This window comes from Neovison vison, chromosome 11, assembly GCF_020171115.1.
Source record: "Neovison vison isolate M4711 chromosome 11, ASM_NN_V1, whole genome shotgun sequence".
In the NCBI taxonomy this organism is placed as follows: Eukaryota; Metazoa; Chordata; class Mammalia; order Carnivora; family Mustelidae; genus Neogale; species Neogale vison.
Genome location: NC_058101.1, coordinates 67,178,211 through 67,203,979, shown reverse-complemented (window position 1 = coordinate 67,203,979; position 25,769 = coordinate 67,178,211). Strand labels below are relative to the sequence as shown.

Below are 25,769 nucleotides of genomic sequence, written 5' to 3'. Positions count from 1 at the left end.
CGTTTCTGAAAATTCCCCTTGAATGATAAAGGAAGTGTGTGTCTTCACCAAGCAGGCCCCAGGAAGCCCCAGGTGACTCAGCTGCATCCCAGGCTGAAAAAGATGCTGGGGCCTCACCGACCCCACAGCAGCCCCAGGCCACCCCTCCTGCGTAGCTACTTCCAAGTTCCCACAAGGAAATGACACAGTGACTCAAAGTCAGCTGAGCGTGCCCACTCATCCTCTGGCTTCTGAATATACAGATGTTCTTTCTGAGGTTCTCTTTTCATGGAATCCCGCCCCCCACTAATGGGAACCAGTGGTTCTCAGATCAAGCTTCTCCCCACACGGGCTCTCAGTGAAGATGCTGCGAAGTACCTGTCCCCCTGGAACACTGCAGAGTGTGTTTCCAAAATGAATGTGGTGGCAGCTCCAGAGAGTCACCTAGAGAGGACCCTGCTCCGTGAGTACCCTGCCCCACACGCCTCCGGCCAGCTATGCAAGAGGCCCCAGGCAAGGCCGGCACCCACTGCCCTTGTGGCAGGCTGGGGCATGGACTGGGCAGTTTGCCATCTACCCAATGTGCAAGGGCTCACGCTTGCTCAGAGCAGGCCTGCAGCCCCGGCTCTGCCCTCTGCTCCTCAGCTGAGTGAGGCCGAAGAGTCCAAAGTACTCAGGGCCATCCCGGGAGGCAGGTGCTGGTAAAACAGGCTGCCCTCACTTCCTATCACATTTTGCATGTTCCCTCCTTCTAGAAGAAGCCTCTGGGTGGCTGGGCTTTGCCACAACAGCTGGGTCTCAGGCTGAGAAGAGCAGTGGGCTCTGGGTGCCCCAATACCTCTGACGGCAGCAGGATGGTACAGCCCTGACGCTGTGTCTCCCACCCCGGTGAGGCCTTCTCCGTCCTCTGCACACAAAGGCATGGGCTTACCTCGGGGCTCTTGTCCCCCACATCTCCCTGAGCACGCTGTCGTTCATCCAGACACTTAGCCAGATGCTGGCACATGTGGGCGGTGGCGGCCAGAGTCCTCCGCAGCTGATGGGTCTCCTCAGCCAAGGAGCGGCACAGGATGTCGCTGGCAGCCCGGGCACGTTCCTTCTCTGCCACGCTCCTCCGCAACTGGGCCACCTCCTTCTCCCGCTCGTGCTCTGGCTGGCTCATCAGCTGCTGCGCCGCCTTCTCTTTCTCTTCTAGTTGCTCTGAAAGTCTCTCAATTTCCTAAGGGGAAGATTTCAAAGCACAGTTTATTTGAATGAAAGAAGCAAGGCCAGAAACAGATGTTCATAAAGCAAGAGAGGCAGCAGCACGGACCTGCCATCGCTAACTGACCAGGTCGCTCGGAGGTCAGCTTCGGAACTGTAATTAACTGGGGTTCTCAGCTTCTGATGTTCTTTCTGAAAGTTCATCTAAAATTCAGCTTTCACGAGCAAGTTCACAATTTTAGATAGTACATCACCAAATTACTAAATGTGGTAGCTCCAAAGGCTTCTTCATGGAAAGGCTAGAAACTGCAGTGGCCAACCCCCAAAGTACGCTCGTGTCCCAACCCCCAGTGCTTGGAATAGGACTTTATTGAAAAGCAGGGTCCTTGCAGATGTAACCAGTTAAGAGGAAGCCATTCTGTGTTAGAACAGGCCCTGATTCAGTGACTGCTGTGCGTAGGAGAAGGAAGTACGGACACAGACATAAGCCTGAGTGAGGACGGGGCTGAGGGCAAAGAGATGCAGCATGGGCCGTGAAAGCCCCCAGAAGCTACCAGAGCCTCAGAGGGAGTGTGGCCCTGCCGACACTTTCAGCTCAGGCTCTGGCCTCTAGAAGTGCAGAAGATGACAGATGACACTGCTTCCACTCTAGCCCCGTTTATACCTGTTACAGCAGGTAAAGGAAACGAATACACCCAACCCCAATCACTTCATTTAAAAAAAGAAGAAGAAGAAGAAGAAGAAGAACTTAAAATTATAGTCTGTTTGAAGTCTGGCCTTAATTTTGTGCTTTTCCGTTTCAAGGAAGCCTGCAGCACCTGCAGTGAGAGCAGGTGGGCAGGGAGAGCGAGTGGGGCTTGCAGGTGCAAAACCAGCAAGGCTGGGCTTCGGCAGGAGGGCATGCAGGGAATGGAGCTGGCCTCCCTGCCAAGTCCCAGGCAGCTTGTGCCCCTTTACCCCACCCACAGCTGTGAGGAGGGACAGACTCCAGGACCCCCAGCAGAAGGCGATGCTAGGCCATGTTACTTAAGGACCCCTATTTTGCTTTAAGCAAAAACAGTGCATGTGGTTGTCACAAATTCATACATACAGAAGGAAATTCTGTGAAAACTGAAATTCCTCTGTTCCCACTGACCCTTTCACCTCAAGCACCACTTTCCAGAGGTATTTCCTCTTCACCATTTGGGCACATATCTTTCCAGAATGTGTCTAAGCATCTACAGCGGCAGTCTTCACACACAGATGGGGCCAACAACAGCGTGCCCTTCACCTTGCTCCTACTACCTCATTCCACAGCAGCACAGACATGCCTCATTCCTTCCAACCGCAGCCTGGAACCCCGGAGAAGATTCCAGGTTTGTGAAGCACACCTTCAGCTGATGGAGTGCGTGTACCCCCACAGAGACATGCCCAGAAGTCACACAGCTGGACCATTTCAGGACTGGTGGGGGTGCCTGGGCGGTTCAGTCAGATAAATGTCTGCCTTTGGCTCAGGTCGTGATCCTAGGGTCCTGGCATCAAGTCCTGCATTGAGCTCCCTGCTCAGTGGAGAGCCGCCTTCTCCCTCTGCCTACTGTGACCCCTGCTTGTGTGTGTGTGTTTGCTCGCTCTCTCTCTCTCTCTGACAAATAAATAAATAAAATCTCTTAAAAAAAGGAAAGAAAGAACTGGTAGAATTCAGGGGCCCACCCTAGCTCCTGGGCCCATACCCGAATCCATGAGACAAAGGCTCCTGCACCCAAACACCCCATGCGCCTGCAGTGACCTCCATCGCTCTAACCAGGTGACCCAGAAAGCATTCTGGGAGTCTCACACCCTCTCAAGGAGTTTTAAAAAACCTTCTCTTTCTTACTCCCTTCAACTTCATTCGAGAAGTTAACAGCAAGACCAGAAAGAAAAGCCCTCGTCAGGACTGTCAGTCTGGCTCTCTCAGCAAAGGCCTAGAGGAAGAGGCTGTTCTAGACCCACACCCAAGACAGGCCTGAAAAGAGAGGCCAGTGGAACATGTCCAACAGCAAGTGCAAGAGAGACAGGATAGGGACAGCGTAAGACAGAAACCACAGTAGGCAAGGAGCCCCAAACAGGGACTGTTGTCCAATGTGTCTGGCACCCATGTCCCCTCATCCCTTCCCAGATGTCCGAGAGTCAGGGGCACCTCGGCTGCATAGCCTGCTGACGCCATTCCTCTCCCTTTTCTACTTTAGGGCCATGATGACCTCACTCCTGAGTAGAGTCCAGGCCTTTCTGGACTCAAGGAAGAGAAGTCACCTCCCTGAAAGCAGACCTGTCAGCATCGGTACTTCCTCCCAGCAGATGGCCCTTCAGAACGAGGCAGGACCTGCTTGGCCTGGACATGGCCATGACCAGACATAGCAAGATGGGGCATTCATGAATCTGAGAACCAAAAAGACGGCCTCCTTAACATAAAATTCTATAAATAAGAAAAGTAAGGCCAAATCCCAAGCTAAACTCAGGTTCCCATTGCTAACCCTTCCTGTGCCCTTGAGCCTGAAAACTAGGCCTCTTTATTCGCCTTGAATTTCTTCAAAAACTGAGAGCAGGTGCCCCATCCCATGTTCTCATGTCTGGACAGAACTGCAGGAGCCTCACCCTCTGGCATGTCCATCCCCTGGCCTGGCCTTGGTTTCTCTCTACCTACATCACAGCTTTGGTCTTGCTTTGTTGCCGCTGGTGGAAGGAGGTGCCTGAGGGCAGAGACCTTTCATTGCCGTGCTTGTGATCTTGGACTTTGTTACCCTCAACAGTGGCTCAGATGTGTAGGAAGTGAACATACAGTGACTAAAGAGGTCTGCCCCCTGACAGCGTAGTTTCCATTAAAATTTTGAAGTTATTCAAATTAGCACAGTGGAGAAATGTCTCTATCCTTGTCGATACCTAACACTGAAATTTGTTCAGGGTAAATACATCTCTGTGTGTGAAACAGATTACCGACGCATCTACAAATACACATAACGTGAAATCAGACGGGAGTCCCATAAACAGTAGCCATAAAGGCTGGTCTCCAGGAAACTCATAAATTTAGCAAATGACCACAGTGACAGCAGGAGCAGCTCCTGCCTGCTACACCCTCTCTCTGTACCAGTCAAGCAGTTTCCACACATCCTATGAGACAGCTTCTGCCATCTCTCCCATTCAGCAGCCGGGCAGACAAGGCTTATGGGGTCGGCAGCCGCTGGAGTGACTGGGTAAAGAGGCCACCACATCATCCCTGCTAGCTCTTGCATGTCCTCTTGGGGCTGGAGGAGCTGCAGGCAAGACCTGAGTTCTAAACATCCTTCCTCACTGGTTAACAGGAGACAGTAGGAGAAACAATCATCTCTAAAAATGGGGGCGGGGGGGCAGCATGTGCCCCGGCTCAGGGGCTCATGGAGCTTCCCGACTGCATGCTCCGTCTCCACACTCCAGCCCTGTGCACCAGGCCCAGCCCCATGTGAATGCCCAGTAACTGTCTGGGAGTAAGACAGGCCAGCACAAGGGTCAGGACCTGGGCTCTGCTCAGGTTGCTCACAATACAAACACGGAAACCCCACAGACACATGGCCAACTACAAGGGTGAGATTAGTTCTAAAGGACTCACCAGCCTTATTTCTGTCTTAAAAACCAGCTTTCAAACACCACTTTAGAAAGAACCTAGCTCAGGGCACCTGGGTGGTCAGTTAGTTAAGCCTCTGCCTTTGGCTCAGGTCATGATCTAGGGGTCCTGGGATCAAGCCCCGCATCGGGCTCTCTGCTCAGCAGGGAGTCTGCTTCCCTCTCTCTGCCTACCTCTCTGCCTACTTGTGATCTCTCTGTCAAATAAATAAATAAAGTCTTGAAAGAAAGAAAGAAAGAAAGAAAGGAAGGAAGGAAAAAGAAAACGAACCTAGCTCACATGGAGGTTTGCTGGGGAACGTACCCTATGCAGCTGGGAATATGAAAGTGTGAAGAATTCTGTAGTCTTGTGGATCAGCCTTAAAAATAAGAGGCATAGCCCCTTGGTCCTCTTCTCTCTGTTAGTGTGCTCAGGCTACCCTATTAACAGAAGATTAATCTCACAGTTCTGGAAGCCAGAAGTCCAAAACCCAGACATCAGTAGGGCCATGCTTCTTCCACAGCAAAAAGGAAGAATCTTTGTCTCTTCCAGCTTCTAGTGGTTGCCAGTAATCCTGCGCTTGTACACACCACTCCAATCTCTGCTTCTGTCTTCACATGGCCTTCTGATAAGGACAACAATCATCAATTCACCCTAATCTATATGACATCATTCTAATTCATCACATCTTGCAAAGACTCAATTTCCAAAAAAGGTCCCATTCACAGGTTCCAGATGGAAATGAATTTGAAAGTGAGGGGAACACTGTTCAACCCAGTACAGTCCCCCTTCTCTCTCCTTCCTGAGCATCGTAGCCCAGAGCAGGGCTGCATGGGACCAGCCCCTATGGGACTGCAAGAGAATGAAAACAAACAGGAATTTTAAGGCCAGTTAACTGAGCCTTTACACAAGAGCCAAACACTTCAGAGGGACCCTGGGACGCAGCAATAAGAGAGGAGCCTGCTCCCTGGCCTCCAGAAGAGCGCAGTGGAGAGCAAGGCGAACAGACAAGGACAAAACCTAACACAGCTTCGAGGATTCTGGGAAGCCGGTGGAGCAGGAAGCACCAGGAATCTATCTCCCCACCTGAAAAACATCTGCAATGGCAAAATCCATCTAATGTCATTATTCTGGAAAGCTGGGATCTACTGAAGCATTCCAACTTCCAGGGGAGGACTTGGCCCTTCAACTGAGGTTAATTTCAACTAATTTCAGCTCTTAGCGCATCTCCCACACTCAGCCACCTGTGTGTGTCTCTGCAGCAACCAGCACACATCTTGCAGGAGCCAGGGCAGGCTAAGACTCTGTCTTCCAAACACTAGAAGTCTATGCTCTCATCATTGAGTACTCCTTCCTGTCACAAGGGTGACACAGAGAAGAGACAGCCACTTTGCCCCCCATGGTTGCAAAGACCCTCTCCTCTAGCTGAAGTGACTTGAACATTTAAAGGGAGGGAGCCATTTTCCCTCCTTACATTTTTCTCTTTTACCCCCTTTGGGAACCAGACACTAAAGACAAGAATATCAGGCCTGGTTACTTACATATATACATATGTACATAAAAATACACACACAAAATAAAGACAAGGACATTCAGAAGCAACTACATATAAAGAGAAATTTAGGAAGTGCCCACATTTGACCAGAAAAAGGTGCAGGCTAAGAAGAGACCTGACAAACCCTGAGTTACCCCTCAGGCTGATCCCTGGCACAGAGACAGCCTACAACAATCAAAGGAAAAAACATAAAATCTTGAAGGGGAAGAATCTGATTTCCAGACATAAAACACTATTAGATCAAAAGTCCAGTTCTTAACCAAAAAAAATCACAAGGCACACAAAGACACAGGAAAATATGGCCTATTCAAAGGAAAAAAATTAAATCAATAGAATTATCCCTTTAATTCTGGGTTAAGCCGCTGCCTTTGGCTCAGGTCATGATCTCAGGGTCCTGGGATCGAGTCCCGCATCGGGCTCTCTGCTCAGCAGGGAGCCTGCTTCCCTCTCTATCTCTCTGCCTGCCTCTCCATCTACTTGAGATTTCTCTCTGTCAAATAAATAAATAAAATCTTTAAAAAAAAAAAAAAAAAGACCTGATGGCAGATCTTCTATACAAAGACTTTTTAAAACCACCGTCTTAAAAAATACACAGAAAATGAAAAGATGTGGAAAATGTCAACAAAGCGTAATATGAACAAAATGCAAATATGAATAAAGAGTCTCTAAAAACCTAAAAAGAAACCAAAAAGAAATTCTAAGGCTAAAAAGTACAATAACTGAGATGAAAAATCCACTAGAGATTCAAAAGATGATTTTAACTGGCAGAAGTATCAGCAAAGTTAAAGCTAGAACAAGGAAAATCATCAAGGCTAAGGAACAGGAAAAAAAAAAGACTGAAGTGAACAGAGCCCTTAGGGCCTGTGGGATACCATCAAGCGGACCAGCGTCCACACAGTGTGGATGTCTCAGAAGGAGTGAGAGAAAGGGATAGAAAGAACAATTGAAAAAAAAACTTCCCAAATTTGATGAAAGACATGAATATAAACATCCAAGCAGCTCAACAAACTCAAAATAAGATGAACACAAAAAGACCAACACCAAAACACAATATAATCGGACTTCTGAAAGCTAAAGATAAAGAATCTTGAAGGAAGCCAAGAGAGAAGCTACTCGTCACATCCAAGGGATCCTCAATGAGATAATCATGAGATTACTCATCTGTCACTTCTAAAGCTAGAAAGCAGCAAGCCCATATATTCAAATGCTAAAAGAAAAAACTGTAAACCAAGAATTCTATATCCATCAAAATTGTACTTCCAGAGTGAGGGAGAAACACAACATTCCCAGATTAACAAAAACTGAGGGTGTTTGTCCCCACAAGACCCACCTGGCAAAAAATGTTTATGGGGGTTCTTTAGGGTGAAATTAAAGGACACCAGACTGTAACTCAAAACTGTATGAAGAAATAAAGGTGTAAACGCATGGGCAACTATGAGAGCTAGTATTATTGTAACAAGAGTTTATAATTCCATTTTTCCCTTCTACACAATTTAAAAGACTAAGATACTTTTTAAAAGTTACTAGTCTAAAAGCTAGTATTATTGTAACTTTGGTTTATAACCTCGTATTTCTTCATGTAATTTAAGAGACTAATGTATTTAAAAGATTAGTTTATGTGTTTACTAATTAGTTTATGTATTTACTAATGTATTTAAAAGATTAGTTTATGGGTCTCCGGGGTGGCTCAACAAGTTGGGGATCTGACTCTTCATCTTGGTTCAGGTCTCGATCTTGGGGTTATGAGTTCAAGCCCTGCACTGAGCTACAAACTGGGTATGGGGCCTACTTAAATAAATAACTAATTCTAAAATTAAAAGATTGGTTTATGTTTGCGGGCACAAGATGTATAAAGATGTAATTTTGTGACATCAACAACTGAAAGGGATGAGGACAGAATTGTAAAGGAGCAGAGTTTTTTATGTTATTTAAGCTAACCTGATAAGCAACTTAGAGTAGTGTAACTTTAGGATGTTAAACATAACTCCCGTTGTAAACACATACACACTCTCACACACAAAAGCTGTAGAACAATGCTCGCTTTGGCAGCACATATACTTAAAAAGCTGTGGAATATACACAAAGAAATGAGAAAGTTAATACTTCACTACAAATATGTGAAAAACACAAAGACAGGAAAGCAGAAAATGAGGAACAAAAAGGCTATAAGACATCTAATTCATCCTTATCAGTAATTACCCTAAATATTAATGGAATTAATATTAATATTAATTGGCAGAATGGATAAAACAAAAGATCCAACTATAGGTTTTCTACAAGAGACTCACCTGAGATACAAAGACACAAACAGACTGAAAGTAAAAAGGATGGAAAAACATATTCCAAGTAGTGACCAAAGGAGAGTAGGGGTACCTCTAATATGAGACAAAATACTTCAATGCAAAAAAGGTTACAGAAGACAAAGAACATTATTTTTTTTTAAGATTTTATTTATTTAACAGATAGAGATCACAAGTAGGCAGAGAGGCAGGCAGAGAGAGGAGGAAGCAGGCTCCCCACTGATGTGGGGCTCGATCCCAGGACCCTGGGATCATGACCTGAGCTGAAGGCAGAGGCTTTAACCCACTGAGCCACCCAGGCACCCCCAGGCACCCCAAAGAACATTATACATTAAAAAAAGGTTTAATACAATAAGAAGGTTTAATATAGTAAGAAAGGGTTTAATACAGTAAGAAGAAGATAAAACAATTATAAGCATATTTGTGCACATATTAACAGACTGGAAAAATATATGAAACAAAAACTGACAACTGAAGAGAGAAATATTTCTACACTAATGGTTAGAGACATCAACACTCCACTCGACAGTGATTAAACAACCAGACTTAAGTAAGAAAACAGAACTTACAGTAAACCAACTAGATCTAACAGATGTACAAAACACCCACCAGCAATGGCCAAATACAAGATCTTCTCAAGTACATTTGGGATATTTTCCAGAACAGACTGTATGTTAGACCACGTTATTAAGTCTCAGTAGGTTTTGTTTTTTATTTTAAGATTTTATTTATTTGACAGAGAGAGATAGCAAGAGAGAGCACAAGCAGGAGGGAGTGGCAGGCAGAGGGAGAAACAGGCTTCCTGCTGAGCAAGGAGCCTGATGAAGACAAACACTTAACCGACTGAGGCACCCAGGCACCTCAAATCTCAGTAGATTTAAAAATACAGTTTATAGATTTAAAAATACAGATTATCGGGCGCCTGGGTGGCTCAGTGGGTTAAAGCCTCTGCCTTCGGCTCAGGTCATAATCTCAGGGTCCTGGGATTGAGCTCGGCAGGGAGCCTGCTTCTTCCTTTCTCTCTCTCTGCCTGCTTCTGCCTACTTGTGATCTCCATCTGTTAAATAAATAAAATCTTTTCAAATAATAATAATAAATAAAATAAAATACAAATTATCTTCCAAGTGCCTTCTCCAACCATAACAGGATGAAATTAAAAATCAACAACATGGGGCGTCGGGGTGGCTCAGTCAGTTAAGTGTCTGCTTAACTCAGTCTGTTAAGCTGAAAGCTCGTGATTCAGGGTCCTGGGATGGAGGGAGCCCCATGTCAGGCTCCCAGATCAGTGGGGAGTCTGCTTCTCCCTCTCCCTCTGCCTCTCCCTCTGCTTGTGCTGTGTGTCCCTCTCTCAAGTGAATAAATAAAGATTTAATTTTTATCTTTAAAAAAAGATAAAAATTTTAAAAAAGACTAAAAAAAATAAAGATAAAAATTTTTATCTTTAAAAAAAGATTTTATTTGGTGAACCATAAGAGACTATGGACTCTGAAAAACAATCTGAGGGGTTTGAAGTGGCGGGGGGTGGGAGGTTGGGGTACCAGGTGGTGGGTATTATAGAGGGCACGGCTTGCATGGAGCACTGGGTGTGGTGAAAAAATAATGAATACTGTTTTTCTGAAAATAAATAAATTGGAAAAAAATATTTATTCATTTGACAGAGAGAGACACAGCGAGAGAGGAACAGAGGCAGGGGGAGAGGGAGAAGCAGGCTTCCTACTGAGCAGGGAGCCTGATGCAGGGCTTAATCCCAGACCTCGGGATAATGACCCAAGCCAGAGGCAGATGCTTAAAACTGAGTCACCCAGGTACCCATGAATAAATAAAATCTTAACAACAACAGAAGTAAATCTGGAAAATACACAAAACTGTGGAAATTAATCAACACACTTTTTTTTTAAAGATTTTATTTATTTATTTGACAGACAGATCACAAGTAGGCAGAGAGGCAGGCAGAGAGAGAGGAGGAAGCAGGCTCCCCACTGAGCAGAGAGCCCGATGCGGGGCTCGAACCCAGGACCCTGAGATCATGACCTGAGCCGAAGGCAGAGGCTTTAACCCACTGAGCCACCCAGGCGCCCCTAATCAACACACTTTTAAATCAATTAATCAAAGAAGAACTCACAAGAAAATTAAGCAACAATTAGAGAAAATTAAAAAACTTATGGGATCCAGTGAAAACAATGTTAAGGGGAAATTCTATAGCTATACACACTTGCCTTTATAATTAAAGATCTCCAGTTAGCAATTTAACTTTATAGCTTAAGAAACTAAAAAAACAAGAACAGGCTAAAACCAAAGTTAGCAGAAGGGCAGAAATCATAAAGATTGTAGCAAAGTGACATGGGGGGGGAGAAAAATCAAAACCAATAGTTGATTTTTCTAGAAGATGAACAAAACTGACAAACCTTTAGCTAGACAGACTAAAGAAAAAAGACAAATTACTAAAATCAGAAATGAAAGTGGGGACATTACTACCAATTCTATAGAAATAAAAAGAATTATAATACTATGAACAATTGTACACCAGCAAATTGGGTAACCGAGATGAAATGAGCAAATTCCGAGAAACACAAAACCTACTAAAACTAAATCACAGAGAAACAGAAAAACTGAATACACTTCTACCTAGTAAGGAGACTGAATCAGTAATCAAAACTCTTCCAACAAAGAAAAGCTCTGGAACTGATAGCTTCACAGGTGAACTCTAGCAAACATTTGAAGAATATTAATCCTTCACAAGCTTTTCAAACAAAAAAAACCAAAACAAAAAAAGAGGAGGGAACACCTCTCAACTCATCCTGTGGGGTCAGCATTACCCTGACACCAAAGCCAGACAAAGACCCTGTGAGAAAAGAAAATTACAGACTCACCTCCACAATGAACACAGATGTAAAAGTCCTCAACAAAACACTAGCAAACCAAATTAGGCAGCATATTAAAAGCATTATACACCACAACCAAGTGGAATTTTTTTACTGGAATGTAAAGCTATTATAAACATAAAAAAATTGATCAATGAATGTTAACAACATATTGTGGTGATTATTATATTTCTTAATATATACAAGCATCAAATCATTATGTGGCATACCTGAAACTAATACAATGATATGTTAACTATATCTGAATTAAAAAAAAAAAAAAAAAGCAGTTGACACTGTAATACCAGTGTTCTGGTTCGGAAACTCAAGTTGGCTTACTTATATACGTACTGAGTTCAGTATTTCCCCACTACACATCTCTCCATCCCTTTCACAACTTGCTTCAAGAAGTGATCATCTAAGCATCAGTGTAATTAATCCAGAGAATGAACCAAAGACTCTCCACAGTTAACTATAGAGGGAAGGTCACACAGAAAAATGAAAAATGATAGGAAGGGCAGAGTCCCAGTTGGGGACCAACATAACCTGCAAGATTAACCACAAACGGAAGGGCCCAACGTAACCTGCAAGATTAACCACAAACGGAAGGGAACATCAGTGGGGACTATCATCAAGAACACGGAGTCTCCACCCTTAGAGAGACAGCACAACAAACAGTTCCACCTAGAAGCAGCATTTGAAAAGTGCCTGGTGTATATAGGAAGTTTCTTTACTAATCTCAGAACATGCACCGGAGGGCAGGAATTCTTAGCAGCCTTGTCCAAAAAGAAAAGAGCTAGTGGGCACCATTTCTCTTCCCCTCCCTGCCACCCCAGATACCCAGAAATCTGTGAGAACCAGCATGAACACTCACTACCCCGCTTGCCAGCACCACGCCCCTTTCCCTGCCCCAGATTCTTCTGTGGATCCCACCCCATCCAACCTGCCCTACTGAGCAGGAGTCCCTCCAAGGTGCTAACATCTCATTCAGCAAGCAGCACTGACAGTGGCCGACACCAAAGTGACTCCTACCCTGGGAGAAGGGAAGACAACCACAGACACCAGTTCCACTGCAGCCCCAATGGTAGGCTGGGCGCAGACTGATGGCCGCCCCATCCATGAACAAAAACCTCCCACACAGCAACGTGAAGAAAGAGTTCTGTAGTTCAGGGAGACTGCAGCCCTAACAAACAGATGGGGCAGGATCTGGTCTGACTGCAGCTGGTGCCCACGCATAAAAGCCTCGCACGGGACAACAGGGAAAGCACCCTGCAGTTCAGTGCAACCACAGTTCTGGCAAACAGGCTGAAGGCAGGCATCTGGTCTGAACCAAGTAGAAGCCCAAGGCAGCCCCAGACTGGCCCCTTAACACAGAGACTAAACCCCACCCACACAGGCAAAGGGGACCATTGCAGCCGACTAGAAGGCAAGCACAGTTCAGGCACAAGAGTGGGGTACACACAACACTAACAGAAGGCAGCCCTGAAGTGCCAGGTGCTGGTGAACAGGGGACCAGGCAGGGCACTAGAGGACCTCCTACTAAAGCCACTACTTTCAAGATCAGGAGACAAAACTGAACTTCCTAACACAGAAACAAACTTAAAGATTCAGACAAAATGAGGAGACAAAGGAATACACCCCAAATGAAAGAATAGGACAAAATCACAGCAAGAGACCTAAGTGACATGGGGATAAGTGACACACCTGATTGAGAATTCAAAATAATGGTCATAAAGATACTCACTATGCTGAGAGAAGAGTGGAGGACCTCAGTGAGACCTTTAACAAGGAGACAGAGAATATTAAAAAAAAAAAATCAGCGATAATCCAATCACTGAAAAAATACATATACTAAAGGGAATCTACAGCAAATTAGAAGAGGCAGAAAAATGGATCGCTGAACTGGAAGACAGAGTAATAGAATGCAAACAAGCCGAAGAGCAAAAAAGAAAACATAAAAAATGAGAATAGATTAAGGGAGCTCAACATTTGCATTATAAGGATCCCAGAAAGAGAAGAGAGGGAACAGGGGGCTGAGAATTTGACAACTTAATAGCTAAAAACTTCCTGAATCTGGGGAAGGAAAAGAAATCCAGATTCAGGATCCACAGAGAGCCCCCAACAAATCCCAAGGAGGTCTACACAAAGACACGTAGTAATTAAAACAGCAAAAAGTAGTGACAGAATTTTAAAAGCAGGAAGAGAAAAGATAACAGTTACATACAAGGGAAATCCCAAAAGCCTGTCAGCTGATTTTTTTTTTAAAGATTTTATTTATTAATTTGACAGAGAGAAATCACAAGTAGACAGAGAGGCAGGCAGAGAGAGAGAGAGGGAAGCAGACTCCCTGCCGAGCAGAGAGCCCGATGCGGGACTCGATCCCAGGACCCTGAGATCATGACCTGAGCCGAAGGCAGAAGCTTAACCCACTGAGCCACCCAGGCGCCCCCTGTCAGCTGATTTTTCAGCAGAAACTTTCCAGGCAGACAGGAGTGGCATGACCTATTCAAAGTGCTGAAAGGAAAAAACCTGCAGCCAAGAATACTCTACCCAGCAAGGTTATCATTCAGAATAGGAGAGACAGCGTTTCCCAGACAAACAAAACCTAAAGGAACTCATCATCACTAAGCCAGCTTCACAAAAACGTTAAAGGGAATTATGTGAATAAAAAGTAAAGGCCATAATCAGGAGTAAGCAAATTAGGAAAGAAAAAATTTTCACAGGTACATACAAACATAAAGTAATAAGCAGATTAATCATCTGTAAAACCAGGACAGAGGAAAAAGTACAGAAGCAGCAAAATCAATGATATCTATTAAAAAAATCAGTAAAGGGATTCACAAAATAAAAAGGATATAAATTATGTTATATACATAAAACATGGGGATGGGAGGAGTAAAAACTTAGTGCTTTCAAATGGATTCAAACTTAAGCAACCATCAGCCTACTATGACTGTTATATGCATAACATATTATATATAAACCTAATGGTAACCACAAATCAAAAACCTGTAACAGATAAGCAAAATATAAAGAGAAAGGAATCCAAGCTTATCACTAAAGAAAGCCATCAAATGATAAGGAGGCAAAAAAAAAAAAAGAACTACAAAAACAACCATAAATCAAGTAGCAAAACAGCAATAAGCCTATGCCTATCAACAATTACTTTGACTGTAAATTTACTAAATGGTCCAATCAAAAAATATAGAGTGACTGAATGGATATAAAAGCAAGACACATCGATATGCTCCCTATAAGAGTCTCATTTGAGACATTAAAAAAAAGACGTAGATTAAGAGTGAAAGGATGGAAAAGTGAAGGGATCATGCAAACAGAAGTGAAAAGAAAACTGGGGTACCAATACTTGTATCAGACAAACAGACATTAAAACAAAGACAATAACAAGAGACAAAGAGGATTACCTGGGTGGCTCAGTTGGTTAAGCATCTACCTTCAGCTCAGGTCAAAATCTCAGGGTCCTGGGGTAAACCCCTGCATCAGGCTCCTTGCTCAGTGGGGAGTCTGCTTCTCCCTCTGTCTCTGCCCACCACTCGTGCTTGCCCACACTCGCGCTCTCTCAAATAAAATCTTTTTAAAAATTAAAAAAAAAAATCAGAGAAAGACACTACATAATCACAAAGGGAACACTCCAACAAGATATAACAATTGTAAATATTTACAGTATTTACAATATACCCAACATAGGAGCATCAAATATATAAAGCAACTATTTATAGACATAAGAGAAGACATTGATACTAATACGCAAGGGACTCTAACACCCAATTGATTATCCAGACAGAAAAATAACAAGGAAATAGTGACCCCCCTTTTTTAAACATTTTATTTATTTGAGAGAGAGTGCACAAGTGGGGTAAGGGAGGTCAGAGATAGAGGGAGAAGCAGACCCTCCACTAAACAGGGAGTCTGACTCCGGGCTTGATCCCAGGACCCTGAGATCATGATCTGAGCCAAAGGCAGGACCCTTAACCAACTGAGCCACCCAGCTGCCCCGAAAGAGTGGCTTTGAATGACACACTGGACCAGATGGAACTAACAGTATATTCTGAACATTATATCCAAAAACAGCAGAATACACTTTTTTTTTCTTTTTTTTTTTCAAGTAGGCTCTGCAACCAACATGGGCTGGAACTCACGACCCTGAGATTAAGAGTCACATGTTCTACTTAGTGAGACAGTCAAGCACCCCTACACATTCTTAGAACATTCTCCACAGTAAGACTACAAAAGAAGTCTTAAACTGAAAAAGATCAAAGTCATACCACACATCTTTTCTGACCACAACAGAATGAAAGTAGAAATCAATCACACGAAAAAAAATCTGGAAAGAACACAAATATCCAGAGGCTAAATAACATACCATTAAACAATGAATGAATCCATCAAGAAATTGAAGATGGAACAAAAAAATACAGGGAGACAAATGAAAATGAAAACACAACAGTCCAAAATCTTTGGGATGCAGGAAAAGCTGTTCTAACAGAGAAGATTACAGCAACCCAGGTCTACCTCAAGAAGCAGGAGGAAAAAAAAAACTTCAAACAACCTTCCAGAAATGATAAAGATTAGAGCAGAAATAAATGAGAGACTAAGAAACAATAAAACAGGTCAGGGGCGCCTGGGTGGCTCAGTGGGTTAAGCCGCTGCCTTCGGCTCAGGTCATGATCTCAGGGTCCTGGGATCGAGTCCCGCATCGGGCTCTCTGCTCAGCAGGGAGCCTGCTTCCTCCCTTCTCTCTCTCTGCCTGCCTCTCTGCCTACTTGTGATCTCTGTCTGTCAAATAAATAAATGAAATCTTTAAAAAAAAAATTTTTTTTAAATAAAGACAAGTCAGTACCTATCCTTCTCAAACTATTCCAAAAAAATAGAAGAGGAAGGAAAGCTTACAAATTCATTCTATGAGGCCAGCATTCTCCAGATAACGAAAACCAGATAAAGACTTGAAAGAAAGAAAGAAGGAAACTACAGGATCTCTGATGAACATACATGCAAAACTCTTCAACAAAATATTAGCAAACTGAATCCAACAATACATTTTTTTTAAAAATCTTTTACCATGATCAAATGGGATTTACTCTAGGGATCCAACAGTGGTTTAATATTCAAAAATCAATCAATGTGATACATCACACTAATAAAAGAATGGGTAAAACCCATATGATCATATCAATAGATGCAGAAAAAGCATCTGACAAAGTACATCATCCATTCAACAGGGGCACCTGGGTGCCTCAGTCAGTTAAGCATCTGCCTTGGGCTCAGCTTATGATCTCAAGGTCCTGGGATCAAGCCCCATATCGGGCTCCTTGCTCAGCAGGCATCTCCCTCTCCTTGCGTGTGCCCTCTTGCTCTTTCTCTCTCACTGTCAAATAAACAAAATCTAAAACAAAAACAAACAAAAAAACCCACTGCTCAACAAAGTAGATTTAAAGAGAACATACCTCAACATAGTAAAGGCCATATATGAAAAACCCACAGCTAACATCATATTAAATGGTGATAAACTGAGATTTTCCTCTAAGATCAGTAACAAGACAAAGATGTCCACTCTCACCACTTTCACTCTTCATAGTACTGGAAGTCCTAGCAACAGTGATCAGGCAAGGGGAAAAAAAAAAAAAAAGGCATCCAAATTGCTAAGGAAGAAAAAAAGTGATCATTTATGTGCAAATTGTGATTCCAAAATTTGAAGAGAAAGAACTGGACCTTGATCATCTTGGCATTCCCCTAGGCTCATGCTTAAAAGAATGTTCAGTTAACACCTTTATAAGGTAGTAAAGGTAGTCACAATCTGCCCCCAATTTAACTTTATAGCCACTTCCTATGTTATTCTCTACACTCTTCACTCTAATTATACTGGATTAACACTACTCCAGAGCCTGGCACAACACTGACACTGCACACAAGCTTGTGAAATGAATATATGATACTCAATATTGGGAGAAATGAAAAAACATAACCCACAGTGCCTGTGCATACACACTCCATTCCTACACAGAAGATGCTCAATAAACAAACACTTAAGTGGCAATGGTGGATGATATTTCCATCTTCTGAGTACCAAGTAAATGTAAAAGATTATGCTATGTTCTTTATATATGTTAAATCACGTTCCTTACAACATAAAAACTCATAATTACTATATATCTACTTTTATATTTTATACAAAGGCTACAATCCCTATTTTCTCAACTAGCATATCAGCATCTTTTTTTTTAAGACTTTATCTGAGAGAGAGAGAGCATGAGTGGGGTATGGGGTGGGGTGGTAGTGGCAGAGGAAGCGGGAGAAGCAGAGTCCCTGGTGAGGAGGGAGCCCCATGTGGGTTGTGATCCCAGGACCCTGAGATCATGACCTGAGCCAAAGGCAGATGCTTAACCGACTGAGCCACCCAGTCACCCAGTATATAAACTTCATAAAGATAGGAATCTGCCTTTCTTGATTCTTTCTGCATTTCCAGGGCCTATCACAACATCTAGCATACAATAGGCATGCGACAAATATCTAATGACTGAATGAATAAATACATAATTAGTCCTATAAGGTAGGTCTTATTTTAGTTTTACTGATAAGAAAACTAGAACATTAAATGACTTGCCCAAAGTAACATAGCTAGAAAGCATCAGAACCAGATTTAAAGTATACTGTTCTTCAATGTTTAATGTAAAACTTGCTTCCCCTTGGTGCCCAATAATGAACAAGTATTATAGCCCAGAGTACTTCTACTCTTGTGAGCTTCCCACAAGGAAACTTAGCAAGTTTCATCTCTTAAAGACAATGAAAAGGTGGGGCTCCTGGGTGGCTCAGTCATTAAGCATCTGCCTTGGGCTCAAGTCAGGATCCTAGGGTCCTAGGATCAAGCCCTGCATCAGGCTCCCTTTTCCGCAGGAAGCTTGCTTCTTCCTCTCCCACTCCCCCTGCTTGTGTTCCCTCTCTTGCTGTGTCTCTGTCAAATAAATAAATAAAATCTTAAAAAAAAAATGAAAAGGTGATGCTCATGACAAAGGTTATCCCTGGCTTTTTGAAAGAGTAAGAGGTGCAGCATATTTATCTTCTGGACAGCAGTGTAGAAGGATCAGAGGCATAGCTAGCCAAACTGGACAATTACTGAGCAGCATCTTAGTTACGTACTGATAAGTCCTGAATTCCTGAATTATTTGCACTTTAGTTCTACTTTCTACATGTTACAGATTGGTCATGTTCTTGACATACTATCATTTATTCTCATTTATACTACCTAAAGACAATGAGAAATTGTTGCTAAATATCTAACAATAACAGCATGAGAATTAAGCCTTTCGGGTGACAAGGAGCACAACATATGTACTCGATGTTTATTTTCTATCTATGAGTCACCATCAACACCTTGGACTGAAAAAAATGTTATTAAACTTTTCCAATCAGACAATTTTTCACTAGATTTGTTAAACACAGACTTAGGTAATACACTATCCTGCTGCAGTTAAGTTCACAAATATATTTCTTGGAAGAAAAGAGAAAAGAAAAAAGGAAAAAGAGAGAAAGGAAAGAAGAAGGAGAAAGAAAAGAGAGCTGATCAGTGTAATACACCACACTAACAGGATGAAGGGAAAAAAACCACATAATCATATCAACTGAAGCAAAAGCTATCCTCCACATAATAAAAGCCATATTTGGGGCAGCTGGGTGACTCAGTTAAGTTTTTGCTTTTAGCTCAGGTGATGATCACAGGGTTCCTGGACCAAGCCCTGTGTCAGGCTCCCTGCTCAGCAAGGAGTCTGCTTCTCCCTCTCCCTCTGCCTCTCCCCCTGGCTCATGCTGTCTCCCTCACCCCCTCCCTGTCAAATAAATAAATGAAATCTTTTTAAAAAATAAATAAAATAAAAACCATATTTGGAAAACCCACAGCAAACATCATATGCAATGTTAAAAGGCTGAAAGCTTTGCCTCTAAGATCAGGAAAAGTCAACAGTACCCACTTTCAACACTTCTATTCAAAATAGGACTAGACATTCGAGGCAGAATAAGTTAAGGGGAAAAAAAGAAAAGAAAGAAAAAGATCCAAACAGGAAGTAAAATGGTATTTCGCAAATGACATAACCTTGTATGTAGAAAACTCTAGGGGCACCTGGGTGGCTCAGTCCGTTAAGTATCTGCCTTCAGCTCAGGTCATGATTCCAGGGTCTTGGAATCAAGCCCCATCCCTGCTCAGCAGGGCACCTGCTTCTCCCTCTTCCTCTGCCTGCTGCTCCCCCTGCTTGTAAGCATGCACTCTCTCTTGCCATCAAATTAAAATAATAATAATAATAATAATAGGGAGAAGCAAGATGGCAGAGGAATAGCAGACTGAAATGACATCAGGTCCCAGGAGTTCAGCAAGGTAGTTATCAAACCATTATGAACACCTACAAACTCAATAGGAGATAGGAGAAAAGAGCAGCAATTCTGGGAACAGAAAATCGACCACCTTCTGGAAGGTAGGACTTGCAGAGAAGTAAATCTGAAGCGACGGGAAGACAGACCACAGGCGGAGGGGCCAGCTCCCAGCAAGCAGTGGAGCAGCAGAGCACAAAATCAAAACTTTTAGAAGTCAGCTCCACTGAGGGACATCACTCCAGAGGCTAAGCGGGGCTGGAGGCCTCATGGGGACAGCATGGTCTCAGGACCTTCAGGGTCACAGAAAGACCAGGGGTGTCTGATCGTGGCAAAGCTCCCAGGTATCAGATTGGGGAAGCCAGCTACAGAGACGAGCCGAGGAATGAGCTTTCAGATCGGGTTACCTTAAACCATGATCCAAGGCACAGGTGGGCCACTGCTCTTCGAGCAGGACCCAACAAGTAGCAGATCCAGAGAGACCCCCTCCTTCTTCCTCCAGGAGGAACAGCACAGGAACGTGTGGCAGGAAACTGCCGGGTTTGGAAACTCCCAACGGGGGTGTGTGCCAGAGACAGAAATGCTCAGTCACAGGCCAGGTGTGCTCAGAGTGCAGTGTGAGACCAGGGAGATGGGGGTTGGGGGGGTGGACTGACTGCTTCTCTCTGAGGGCGCACTGAGGAGTGGGGCCCCAAGCTCTCAGTTCCTACAGGGCCACAGATTGGGAGGCTGCCATCTTCATGGTGTCTTCCAGAGCTCTATAGAAAGTGTTTAGGGAAGAAAAGCTTCCAGGTGTGAATCTGAGCAGATTACCAGGCCTGGCCCCTGGGAAGGCCACTGCAATTCCACCTCAGGCAAAGACATTTGAGAATCACAGCAACAGGCCCCTCCCCCAGATTAGCCAAGAACATCCAGCCAAGACCAAGTTCACCAATCAATGAGAACAGCGGAACTCCAGAGCTAGGGGAAAGCAGAGTATAGAATTCATGACTTTCCCCTCATGATCCTTTAGTCTTGCAAAGTTAAATTTTTTAAAATTTTATTTTCTTATTTTATTTTTTTAACTTTTCCTCTTCCCTATTTTAACATTTTTAACTAGTTTATCTTAACAATACCTTTCAAAAAAAAAAACCTCTTTAAACCTTCATTGTTATAGTCATATTTTATCCCTTCATTGTATTTAACCTTATTTTTTGTATACATATAGGTGTTTTTGTTCTTTAAATATTTTGGGATACAATTTCTTCCTTTTTTAAAAATTTTATTTATTTATTTATTTATTTATTTTTAAAGATTTTATTTACCTATTTGACAGAGAGAGATGACAAGCAGGCAGAGGCAGGCAGAGAGAGAGGAGGAAGCAGGCTCCCCGCTGAGCAGAGAGCCCGATGCGGGGCTCGATCCCAGGACCCTGAGATCATGACCCAAGCTGAAGGCAGCAGCTTAACCCACTGAGCCACCCAGGCGCCCCTTATTTATTTATTTTGACAGAGATCACAAGTAGGTAGAGAGGCAGGCAGAGAGAGAAGGGAAAGCAGGCTCCCCGCTGAGCAGAGAGCCCAACATGGGCCCTGATCGCCGGACCCTGAGACCATGATCTGCTCCGAAGGCAGAGGCTTTAACCCACTGAGCCACCCAGGTGCCCCTGGGATACAATTTCTTCTAACAGATCAAAATATACCCTAAAACTAGCACATGGCTTTGCTCTAGTCTCCAGTGTGAGCACATTCTCTCCTCCTTTTTCTTTTTCCTTTTCCAACCAACTTATCAATTCATTTTTTAGTTTTTTTTAAATTTTCATCATTACAGTCATATTCCAGCCCTTCATCATGTTTACCTTTATTTTGTATATATGTTTTTCTTCCTTTAAAATTTTGAGAGGTAGTTTCTTCTAAGAGATCAGAATACACCCAAAATCAAGTGGATGGCTCTGTTCTATTCACCAGTCTAATATAGATATAGATTTAGATATAGATATTTATTTTTTATTTTTTAGATTATTCCCCCCATTCTCCCCCCAGTTTCGAGTCTCTTCTGATTTGGTTACTGTACATTTGGGGGGGGGGCTCTGTCACCCTTCTAGTATTTTATTCTCTCATTCATATATTCTTATCTGGATAAAATGATGAGGGGGAAAAACTCATCACAAAAAAAGAACAAGAGGCAGTACCAACAACTAGGGACCTAATCAATACGGACATTGGTAGTATGTCAGAACTACAGTTCAGAATGACAATTCTCAAGGTGCTAGCTGGGCTCAAAAAAGGCAGGGAAAATATTAGAGAAATCCTGTCTGGAGAAATAAAATCCCTTTCTGGAGAAATAAAAGAACTAAAATCTAAAATCTAGTTGAAATTTTAAAAGCTACTAATGAGGTGCAATAAAAAATGGAGGCTCTTACTGCTAGGATAAATGAGGCAGAAAAGAGAATCAGTGATATAGAAGACCAAATGATGGAGAATAAAGAAGCTGAGCAAAAGAAAGGTGAACAACTACTGCACCATGAGGGGAGAATTCGAGAGATAAGTGATACCATAAGATGAAACAATATTGGAATAATTGGGATTGCAGAAGATATATTGGAGCGAGTTATAGTAGAGAATTTCCCTAATATGGCAAAGGGAACAAGCATCAAAATCCAGGAGGCACAGAAAATCCCCCTCAAAATCAATAAAAATAGGTCCACATCCCATCATCTAGTAGTAAAACTTACAAGTCTTAGTGACAAAGAGAAAATCCTGAAAGCAGCTTGGGAAAAGAAGTCTGTAACATACAATGGTAGAAATATTAGATTGGCAGTAGACTTATCCACAGAGACATGGTAGGCCAGAAAGAACTGGCATGATATATTCAGAGCACTAAATGAGAAAAATATGCAGCCAAGAATACTATATCCAACTAGCCTATCATTGAAAATAGAAGGAGAGGGGCACCTGGGTGACTCAGTGGGTTGGGCCGCTGCCTTCGGCTCGGGTCATGATCTCTGGGTTCTGGGATCGAGTCCTGCATCAGGCGCTCTGCTCAGCAGGGAGCCTGCTTCCCTCTCTCTCTGCCTGCCTCTCTGTCTACTTGTGATCTCTCTCTGTCAAATAAAGAAATAAAATCTTTTAAAAAAAATAGAAGGAGAGATAAAAAGCTTCCAGGACAAACAAAATTTAAAAGAATTTGCTAACACCAAACCAGCCCTACAAGAAATATTGAAAGGGGTCCTCTAAACAAAGAGAGAGCCTGAAAATAGCAGACCAGAAAGGAACAGAGACAATATACAGTAACAGTCACCTTACAGGTAATACAATGGCACTAAATTCATATCTTTCAATAGTTACCCTGAATGTAAATGGACTAAATGCCCCAATCAAAAGACACAGGGTATCAGAATGGATAAAAAAACAAGAACCATCAATATGCTGTCTACAAGAAACTCATTTAAGACCCAAAGATAAAACTAGACCCAAAGATACCTCCAGATTTAAAGTGAGTGGATGGGGGCACCTGGGTGACTCTGTGGGTGAAAGCCTCTGCCTTCAGCTCAGGTCATGGTCTCACGTTCCTGTGATCGAGTCCCACATCGGGATCTCTGCTCAGCAGGGAACCTGCCTCCCTCTCTCTCTCTGCTGCCTCTCTGCCTACTTGTGATCTCTGTCAAATAAATAAATAAAATCTTTTTAAAAAAGAAAAATTTTTTTTAAAAAGTGAAGTGAGGGGGTGGAAAAAAATTTACCATGCTAATGGACATCAAAAGAAAGTTGGGGTGGTGGGCGCCTGGGTGGCTCAGTGGGTTGAACCTCTGCCTTCGGCTCAGGTCATGGGATCGAGGCCCACATTGGGCTCTCTGCTCGGCTGGGAGCCTGCTTCCCCCTCTCTCTCTGACTGCCTCTCTGCCTACTTGTGATCTGTCAAGTAAATAAATAAAATCTTTAAAAAAAAAAAAAAGCTGGGGTGGCAACCCTTATAGCAGATAAATTAGATTTTAAGCCAAAGACTATAATAAGAGATGAGGAAGGACTCTATATCATACTTGAAGGGTCTGTCCAGCAAGAAGATCTAACAATTTTAAATATCTATGCCCCTAACATGGGAGTAGCCAATTATATAAACCAATTAATAACAAAATCAAAGAAACACATCAACAATAATACAATAATAGTAGGACTTAATACCCCTCACCGAAATGGACAGATCATCCAAGCAAAAGATCAACAAGGAAATAAAGGCCTTAAATGACACACTGGACCAGATGGACATCACAGATATATTCAGAACATTCCATCCCAAAGCAACAGAATACACATTCTTCTCTAGTGCACATGGAACATTCTCCAGAATAGATCACATCCTGGGTCACAAATCAGGTCTCAACCGGTACCAAAAGATTGGGATCATTCCCTGCATATTTTCAGACCATAATGCTCTAAAGCTAGAACTCAATCACAAGAGGAAAGTTGGAAAGAACTCAAATACATGGAGACTAAAGAGCATCTTACTAAAGAATGAATGGGTCAACCAGGAAATTAAAGAAGAATTGAAAAAGTTCATGTAAACAAATAAAAATGAAAACACAACTGTTCAAAATCTGTGGGACACAGCAAAGGTGGTCCTGAGAGGAAAGTATATAGTGATACAAGCCTTTCTCAAGAAACAAGAAAAGTCTCAAGCACACAACCTAACCCTAGACCTAAAGGAGCTGGAGAAAGAACAGCAAAGAAAGCCTAAACCCAGCAGAAGAAGAGAAAAAATAAAGGTCAGAGCAGAAATCAATGAAACAGAAACCAAAAGAATAGTAGAACAATCAACAAAACTAGGAGCTGGGGGCACCTGGGTGGCTCAGTGGGTTAAGCCGCTGCCTTCGGCTCAGGTCATGATCTCAGGGTCCTGGGATCGAGTCCCGCATCGGGCTCTCTGCTCAGCAGGGAGCCTGCTTCCTCCTCTCTCTCTGCCTGCCTCTCTTCCTACTTTTGATCTCTCTCTGTCAAAAAAAAAAAAAAAACTAGGAGCTGGTTCTTTCAAAGAATTAATAAGATTGATAAGCCCCTGGCCAGACTTAACAAAAAGAAAAGAGAAAAGACCCAAATAAATAAAACCATGAATGAAAGAGGAGAGATCACAACCAACACCAAAGAAATACAAACAATTATAAAAACATATTATGAGCAACTATGCGCCAGTAAATTTGACAATCTGGAAGAAATGGTTGCATTCCTAGAGACGTATAAACTACCAAAACTGAACCAGGAAGAAACAGAAAACCTGAACAGACCCATAACCAGTAAGGAGATTTCATGAAGCACTCATCAAAAATCTCCCAACAAACAAGAGCCCAGGGCCAGACAGCTTCCCAGGGGAATTCTACCAAACATTTAATGAAGAATTAATACCTATTCTCCCAAACCTGTTCCAAAAAATAGAAATGGAAGGAAATCTTCCAAACTCATTTTATGAGGCCAGCATTACCTTGATCCCAAAACTAGACAAAAACCCCCATCAAAAGGAGAATTACAAACCAATATCCTTGATGAACACAGATGCAAAAATTCTCACCATAATACTAGCCAATAGGATCCAACAGTACATTAAAAGGATTATTCACCATGAGCAAGTGGGATTTTTTTCCTGGGCTGCAAGGTTGTTTCAACATCTGCAAATCAATCCATGTGATACAATACATTAATAAAAGAGAGAACAAGAATGATATGATACTCTCAAGAGATGCTGAAAAAGCATTTGATAAAGTACAGCATCTTTTCTTGATCAAAACTCTCCAAAGTGTAGGGATAGAGGGTACATAACTCAATATCATCAAAGCCATCTATGAAAAGCCCACAGCAAATATCATTCTCAATGGGGAAAAACTGAGAGCTTTTCCCCCAAGGTTAGGAACACGGCAGGGATGTCCACTATCACCACTG

At 42.8% G+C, this 25,769-nt stretch overlaps 1 protein-coding gene across 3 annotated transcripts in view; it reads right to left on the bottom strand.

Annotated features, from left to right (window-relative positions):
* The window catches only part of TNIP2 (TNFAIP3 interacting protein 2), a 52,455-nt gene that overhangs the window by 14,349 nt on the left and 12,337 nt on the right, over nucleotides 1-25,769 (bottom strand). For all 3 annotated transcript variants that reach the window (XM_044267913.1, XM_044267912.1, XM_044267914.1), the window contains exon 2: nucleotides 911-1,198. In XM_044267913.1, the coding sequence (XP_044123848.1) occupies nucleotides 911-1,198 (288 nt within the window). The remainder of the gene's footprint in view (nucleotides 1-910; nucleotides 1,199-25,769) is intronic.